Source organism: Vigna radiata, unplaced genomic scaffold (assembly GCF_000741045.1).
Source record: "Vigna radiata var. radiata cultivar VC1973A unplaced genomic scaffold, Vradiata_ver6 scaffold_198, whole genome shotgun sequence".
Lineage (NCBI taxonomy): Eukaryota > Viridiplantae > Streptophyta > Magnoliopsida > Fabales > Fabaceae > Vigna > Vigna radiata.
The window spans coordinates 280,257-289,203 of record NW_014542192.1 but is presented as its reverse complement, the minus strand read 5'-3'; the positions used below and the strand labels follow the sequence as shown (position 1 = coordinate 289,203).

Below are 8,947 nucleotides of genomic sequence, written 5' to 3'. Positions count from 1 at the left end.
CATTTTTTTTATAACATTGTAACATTTCTATATGTTATTATGTGATTAGTTTATGTTAGTGTTTATAATTATTATTATTGATCGTAGAATAATTTTGGATCAATCAAAGTATAACACATAAATTGTATTAAGATATTGTAAAAAATGTTGTTAAAATATCGTTATACAACTAGAAAATGAAGTTTCTAAACACTAGCAAACACATATATGTTGTTTAGATGGGGAAGATTGCTAAAAGAAGTTGTGAGAAATATGATAAAAAGTGGATGAAGTCAAACCTCCCTACCTTACAAGAACGCAAGATTTCTATCTTTTGACCAAACATCTTGTTGTAAGGTTTGTATCAACCTTCTTCATCACAACCTAACTTACAAAGAGGGAAAGACTGTCTTTGACCTTTTTATTAAAAAAATAATACAGCATGTGACATATGTTTTGCGTATTTAAAAAAATAATAAAAATCTTTTTAAAGACATTTCTTAATATTTACTTATTGGCTATTTTATATGAATATAATTGATGCACGATGTTTATGATTTTGGGTTATTATTATTTTCATGAAATCAAATTTTGTTTAGTATATAAATTAGAAGCAACGTGAGTGTGAGTGTTTCCGTGATGGCGATGACAAAGAAAAAACCTAAAAGCATGCTTTTGTTGAAAAAGAAGAGGTTTGGCCTCACAAGCCATCACTCTCCAATTTATATTCCATCATATTTTTTATTATACTAATAATAAATTAATAAAACTATTATATTTTATATTTTATAATAAAAAATAATCAATACACTTACAGATAGTTGTATTAATCATCGTCCATATTTATTTTCGTTTCTTACTTGATAAATGTCATTTTTTTTTCTAAAAAAGCAAACGTCAACACCAAAAGTAGTATAACAAAAATAATTACATAGATATGCTTTAAAGATAAAATAAATATATTAGCTAAATATTTAAATTGATCTCAAAAAATAAATTAGTAAATTAATCTGTCTCCTATTAAATAGATCCTTCCAAATTTATTTATTCTTTATATATAAATATTTCATAGATATTTAATATATAATATAATTACATATATTAACTTTTCTTTTTGTATAAATAGATATTTTTTTTAAAAATGATTTTTTGTATAAATTAACACATTCATTTTTCATATCAATTTAAATATTTTCCAATATTTCATCTGAATCAAAGTCGGTTACGTTCCAATGTTTCCTATAACCATATTCTATATATATTTATTATTATTATAATTATTATTAAAAACGCGTGTTGTTTTTATGATAATAAAAGGTAATAAATTATTTATTATATATTGTTATAGTTACAAAATTAAATATAAATATTTTTTTAAATAAAAATTGATTAAATTTAAAAAATAGTTAAATAAGAATTGATTAAATTTATATAAATAATTACTTAGAAAAAAAAATAAAATTATTATTTCAGTTTAAGAAAAAAATTATTTAATGAATAAAATTAAAAAATAAATGTGGACATAAAAAATAAATGATTAAATTATTTAAACCATAAGATTAGTATTCCACCAGAAGTAACCTACTTCACACAGAAATATTAATAACATAATTTTATTTTTCTATTGTTCATTTATAATTACGTATTTTGAATTTGGTATCAAGTTAACTGATTAATCCAATTCACCTATTAATTAGAAAAAGCTTTATGCAGTAATTAAAATTTAATAAATAATTTAAAATTAAAAAAATAATATTTTGGTAAATAGTTTACTTGGTGTACTGAATTTTGGGACTGGTCAAACTGATGGGAAGGAATTTTTATTAGAAAGGAAAAAAAAATTTAAATTTTGTTTGGTTGGTGAAAATAATTTGCAAGAATTTAAAAAAAAAATCAACCATTTTTATATTTTTCTCAACTAATAATCAGCTAACTACAATAAATTTGACTAATCTCTTAAATTTTTTTAAAATGACTTTTCTTTTTCTACCCTAAAACTGCAAATTATAACCGTAAGTCAAACTTGAATTAAAGTTAGAGTTTTTGGGAAAAATATTATTACTAAAATGATCCATTAAAAATTAAGAACATTATTCAAATTTAGATATATTTTAACCATTACAACATTAATTAAGCATTAACCGCTAAAATTAATATTGTTTTAAATGCCTCTTTAGTTTGGTCTCTCAGCATACCTAACTCGAAAAGGTAAATTAAGCACCAAACCAGCTTTTAGCATCTAACTCACGATTACTCCAGAAGCGCTTCTGGATTTTTCTTTCTCTATATATCCAAACGCACCATATATTAAAAAATATACATTATTATTTTTTCTTCAACTAAGTTTTTGCTTTTACAAAAGTACAAATTCTTGGCTTCATACATTGGTCTTTCTCTCTCTAAAGTTAAAAGTTCAAAACAAAAGAAAACCCGACCTTCTCTCTCTATCTCTCTCCTCGCTCTGCAAAACCAAAACGCAGAAAACAAAACACCTTCAACGACAACACGCTACGCACAAAACGACTAATCAACACCAAAACGCAAACACTCTCCTCAAAACGACAATCCTCACAAAACAACAAAACCACCGTCCTCCACCGTCCTCCACCGTCTTCATCTTCCCTTTTTCCCATAAGGTATCTTCATCATTCACAAATCAAAATTAAAAAAAAGAGAAACTTTTATTATTATTGTTGTTGTTTTTAAAGTTTTAAATTCCGATGAACCTTGAAAAGCTGAAGCTTTCTATGTTGGGTGTTGCAAAAGAACAGTGTCGATGGCAGAGTTTGGAAACAGCGCCAATACGACGTCGTCTAGATTCTCCTTCTTCAACCGATCCATGACGACGCTTCGGAAGGAAAAGCCGTCGCAGAAGCCGTCGCAGCTGGACCGATCACTGACGAAGTTAGGAGAATCCCCTCGAGGCGGCGGAAGCGTCGTTAAGAGGCTCTGCAACTTCTTTGAGTCGGCGAAACCTTCGTCTTCGGAACATCAACACCGCCACCACAAGCTTAAACCCTCGAAATCGGTCGAAGCATCGGAATCCTCCATCGATTCTCCGGCGAAATTGAGCGATTCCTTGACGGCGATTCGGTTACCGGGGACGGAGGATCGGATCGTGTTGTATTTCACCAGCTTACGGGGTATTAGGAGGACCTTCGAGGATTGCTACGCGGTGAGGATGATATTTCGGGGATTTAGGGTTTGGGTTGACGAGCGTGATATTTCGATGGACGCGAATTACAGAAAGGAGTTGATGAACGTGTTGGGGGAGAATGGTAATGGGAAGAGGAAGGGACACGTGGCGCTTCCTCAGGTGTTCATCAGGGGGCGGCACGTGGGGGGTGCTGACATCATCAAGTACATGTACGAGGTTGGGGAGCTCGGGAAGGTTCTGGAAGGGTTGCCAAGGACAAAGGGTGGGTTTGTTTGCGAGAGTTGTGGAGATGTGAGGTTTGCACCTTGTGGGAATTGCAGTGGGAGTAGGAAGGTGTTTGATGAGGATGAAGGGGTGTTGAAGAGGTGTTTGGAGTGTAATGAGAATGGGTTGATAAGGTGTCCTAATTGTTGTTCTTCTTGAAGTTTGAAAAAAAAGGAAAAATTTGAAACCTTGGTGTGTGTAGTTGTTGTTGGCATAGAACTTAGATACAGTTCTTTTCGTGTTTCTGGTGTTGTTATCTAATCAGAATTAGAGTTTTACCTGGACAGTAAGAGTTTGAATCTGGGTTTTGTCTTTGTGAAGCTCCAGTTTTAGGTTTTTTGGCGCTCTTGTCCAATCAGAATTGGAGTTTCACGTCAGTGATGAAGGTTTGCATTGAAGATTAGATCAACGAAGACTGTCCAATTTGACGTGTTTTTGGTGTTGTTATCTAATGAGAATGGATGTTTCATGGGTGGAATAATGGATTGCATGAAGGATGTCAAACTCAGATTTTGATTGGAGGATGACATGAGAGCATTTGAGGAACTGTGTTTAGGTTTTGTGGTAGTTGTTGCATATGTAGGATTCTCTAAGTTTAGGCGTGTGAAGGTGTTTGGAGGGAAAGTGTTTGGTTAAGGTTTTGTGGTGATTCAAAGCACTCTTTGAATTTTTTTTTTTCTATGGGTGTTTTTATTGTTATCTGTCATGAGCTGATGGTTTCTTTGTTCAGCTCCTTGAACTGCATTTTGTTCAAGAGTGTGATTTTTATCTTCCACATAGGAAAAAAAATACCAGATGTGTTTGTATAATGTCTGTTGTATTGTACTTCATTCACAGTCCTGAGGAGTGTTTCTCCTCGACACAATGTAAATATTTAGTAATATCAAAAGGGTTTGCAAATATTGACCACGGAAGGTTGTATTTGTTTCTATATGACACTTTCCATATCTCAGAGCTTTGTTTCTTTGTGGTTTCTCATATATTGTGTTAAAAACATTTTTCATGGAACCTTAAGTTCTGAATTCCCTAATTCAACGTGTCAAAATGCTAAAATGCCATGTTTCTGTGAGAGATGTGTTAAAATGCTAAATAACCCTCTTCTCTTCAAGTTTCTTCATGTATCATAGAAGGTATTGTTTTGTTTTCCACGTTTGATGTTTGTAGTTGGTACAAGGCTGTTTTCCTATTTCCATTATCAAGAGGAAGGATGTAGCAACTACTCCATAGATCGTGAAATTGAAACAATCTGGAATGGATTCATGGTGTTTGTTTGCATTGTTTTTGGGGTGAAAACTTGCATCTTTAATAAAGAAAAAAAGAAGTTTGTAGTATTAGTATAAGACAAGGAAACAAAGTTAGACCATCCATTCTTGAAGACAGAGTAATGGAGAAAGGAAAAGATCCTTGCTTTCGTTATCTTAAGAACACCAAGCATCTATGCATATTAATTTTCAGGATGTTGCTCTCTCCAATGGTTCTGGAACTTTCCATTATTTTAATTTATTTAAAAAATATTTTATACATTTTTACTATTTTCTTTTATTCCAAAAGTATTTTATATCTCTTCATTATCCTCAACCATATTTGTCTTTCTCTTTTTACATTAATAGAGCATTCAACATTAGTACTTTTACCATTTTCATTTTATAAAATTAAAAGTTATATGCAAATACAAAATAAATAGTAAATAATGATATATTATTATTATTATTATTATTATATATTAAATAAATTCTAAATCTTTAACAAATAACTTTTTTTTTATATTTTAAGTATTTAATAATATTTTTATTTTATTTATCTAATAAATTAAATATTTTATTCAAGTTATTTGAGTCAAACATGTCGGTGAGTTAAAACATAATATAATGTTAAAAATTATAGATATTATATGTAAAAAAAAAAAATATATATATATATATATATATATATATATAAACATTTTTTCTAGAAATATAGAACAAAATTTTCCATTTATTAAGTAATTTGAAAAGAAAAAAAATATATTCAACAGCCAAAATAAGATTGAATCAAACTTATTTAAGAAAATATATCACAATCATGTAAATGCTCCATTAATGAGCCATGTAAATGCTCCATTAATGTAGAGAGAGAAAAAAGGTTAAGGATAATGAGGAGGTGTAAGGTATTTTTGGAATAAAAGAATAGTGAGAAGATGTAAAATATTTTTGAAATAAATTAAAATAGTGGAGATGTGCAAGACCCACTTGAGGTAGAGGGAGGAACACCCTATTTTTCATAATGAATACGTGATGGTACACCAAAAATGGTTTTGCTATACGAAAGTTAAAACCTAAAACTTTATTACACATAATTTCTAAACTAATTAATAAATTGATTTTAATGAGTTGCATTAAGAGTCTATTTGTACAATTTCTTAAAGTATTTGCAATATATATATATAAAGAATTAAGTTTTTTTGAGTTAAAATTATTCTAAGAACAATTTATTTAAGCAATAGCAAAACCAATTACACTAAATTTATGTGAGGTTGTCTCTATGTTTGTTTGTTTTTTAATTCTAATTTTCTTAATTTATAGACATGTTCATAGTTCTATAATTAATAACATGTTTAATATTTTGGGAAATGCAAGATTTTGGTGCTGACAAGGTGACTAGAACACATATTTTCTTGTGTTTTGACTTTTTTATTTTTGTATTGATATGTTATATAACTTGCACAACAACCCAAATCTAAATGTCAAAGAGTAAGTTATACAACAAACTAAATTAGAAATTAAAAAACAATAAGATATTTTTACTTTTATTTTTCTTCTTCGTTAGTGCGTTTTATATTAGGTTTATAATAGAAAAAAATATTGTTTTTGATATAAAAATTAAAAAAAAAAGGATAAAATTGGGTGTTAAGATGAAACTTCTAAAATTAAATCAATGAAAGAAGTTTTTAATTTAGGTTCAGTAACAGATCATAACCATCATACATAATTATAATTAAAGAAAATAAACAACTAAAAACACATAAATATAATTAAAGAAAATAAACAACTAAACAACACGAGACTAAAAGAAAATATATAAAAACTTATTTCCTTTAAAAAAATAATTTGTTTACTTATAATTCTTTATAACATTTTTATTTTTTCATTCTTAATTCATGTATTTATCATAAATAATAACATAAAAAAAAATGAAAAAACAAAATATAGTTAACCTATCTTTTGAATATTTTGTGCATATTTCTCCATCATCGAAAATTTTCAACAACGAAGATATATATACCTTAATACAGAGAATAATTAATTGGCAACTTTAGATACTAATTTTTTATTTTGTTAATATTAAGACTAAGTTAGAGTTTATTTAGAAAGTTTCACTATAAAAGATTATAGAAAAAAAGTGTTTCTGTGTGTAATTTTTTAAATTGTAATTTCCAAATTTTTTAATCAATAATAAATGACATTTTTCTAAAAATATTTAAAAAAGAATTTGTCCTAATATATTTTCAATTTATTAATATTAAAATATTGAAGTGATGATTCACTTGTTTTTACATTATTTGCGTTAAACGTGTAAGTTTTTCAAAATGCCAAAATTTCAGCTATTTTCGTCATCATCAAACTTTCAATTTGCATGAAAATCGCGTTTTGATGTCAAAACTTAACGTTGTTGATAACGCACTTTCAGTAGACTTTTTATTAAGCGTGTAAAGGAGAATGGTGTAACATTTCTTTTTTATGTTTAATTATATATTTATTATATGTAAGTTTTCATTTATAACTATTATACTCTTTTAAATATTTTAACCATTTATCATATATACAAGTGTTGGTTAATAAATCATAATTTTTTTTATATAAACTAAAATAATGTTACTTATAACAAATTTATATTAAATAAAGTCATTTTATTTGTTTATTTTAAAACGTTTGTGATGTTAAAATATAAAAAAATAATTTAAATAATAAATGTGTAATTATTATTTAAGTTAAACATATTTGTATATCTAAATTTTTACATGAATTATTTATATTAATATATTTTGATTCTCAAACCATAAATATTAATAGATATATTTTAATAAAAAATTGTTATTTTTTAATTAACAAGATAGTTACTACTCATAATTAATGAATTCATGTTCTCAAACTTAAATACTTATCACGCTTTTATTTTATTTTCTTTTGAACAATTTTGTTTTCTTTTTAAGTTGTCGGTTCTTAAAAATATTTCTGTTGCTTTTCATATTTTAATTTAAAAATTAAGAAAATATTAATGATTCTTTTTGTTAATGACATATTTATCCTTAAATTATTTTTAAAAAAACGACTTTTTAAACTTTTATATTTTCTAAAACTATTTTTCAGCTTGTATTAAGACACTTTTAAATTCTACACTCCAAAAATATTATAGAAAAATATAATTCAAACATAATTTCCAAATATATATTATTAAATTAATTTTTAACTATTCTGGATTTATGATTTCAGAATAATTTATATCATTATGGAATCAGCTTTCTACACAGTTTATTTATATCATTGTAGTATAATAGAAAGTGTGGCAGTATCTTCAGAAGCTGTTGTAGATTATTCGTGATTCTTTGTTCATGTTATTATACTATTGTGTTTTTCCCTGTCAGTTGCCAATATAACAGCAACACTTATTCGTAGGTTATTCATGATTCTTTGTTCATGTTATATACTTTAAGTGTATATCATAAGATGAAATCAATTTAAAATTTTAACTTCCTATTTTCAGAAATATTATATATTGATCATAAAAGGTTGCATGTTTTTTTTTTTTTAAGTAAATCATTTATGAGGTCTTTATTTTTGTTAAAAATCTATTTTTTATTTTTTAGTTCTGTCTCATAATTTTAAAAAGTCGATCTAATCAGGTTTTTGCGGTTAGTATCATAATAAAATCCTTAAATAAGATGTCATATTTCTTTTAAATATATTTTTATTTTTATTTTTATTTTTTTTAAATAAAAATTTATGTGTTAAACTAACATTGTATTACATGACAATAACAGTGTGACGAAGTAGTGACAATGTCAAATGTTATTGTCATGTTAATGTCATTGCATTAGTTTAAATCTAATTCTAATTTAATACTATTTTTTTTTAAATTAAATTATTTTGTTCTTCTCCAAATTTAAATGAAATTTAATTTGTATACAAAGGTTATATAAATATTTTTATTAAAATTAATATTTTATTAAATATTTTTAACAAGATTAATGAGGTAGAAAATGTAATTATATTAATTAAGATTTTCACAAAATTTTCTTCATTTTTTTTTCTATTTTTAAAAATGAAATTTAATGTCATTAATTTGTTCACTAAAATACATTATTTGAAAAATCTACACCAAAATGTCATATCACTATTTTTTTAACTCTTATAGATATATTTAAAGAACATAATTTACATCCATTAGAGCTATATATAGAGATTGAATGTATATTTCAGCCTCTCCCATAAAATCATCAGTTGAAATGTTATCCTTGTCATACATAAGCTGCACATACATAAAACACTCTAACATGTAATATTCTCTCAT

The 8,947-nt window shown here is 26.3% G+C and overlaps 1 protein-coding gene across 2 annotated transcripts; it reads left to right on the top strand.

Annotated features, from left to right (window-relative positions):
- Positions 1 to 2,327: 2,327 nt before the first annotated feature.
- LOC106779235 (uncharacterized protein At3g28850) lies at positions 2,328 to 4,338 on the top strand. 2 transcript variants are annotated; one of them, XM_014667309.2, is made up of 2 exons: positions 2,328 to 2,615; positions 2,746 to 4,338. In XM_014667309.2, the coding sequence occupies exon 2, from the start codon at positions 2,756 to 2,758 to the stop codon at positions 3,557 to 3,559; it is 804 nt and encodes a 267-aa protein (XP_014522795.1). In that variant the 5' UTR covers positions 2,328 to 2,615; positions 2,746 to 2,755; the 3' UTR covers positions 3,560 to 4,338. The 2 variants fall into 2 exon arrangements, with proteins under 2 accessions (XP_014522795.1, XP_014522794.1); XM_014667308.2 differs by having other exon boundaries at positions 2,329 to 2,615; positions 2,751 to 4,338.
- Positions 4,339 to 8,947: the final 4,609 nt, after the last annotated feature.

What these genes read in the sequence shown, in the direction of transcription:
- LOC106779235 (XM_014667309.2), top strand. Translation starts at nt 2,756, where the DNA reads ATGGCAGAGTTTGGAAACAGCGCCAATACGACGTCGTCTAGATTCTCC.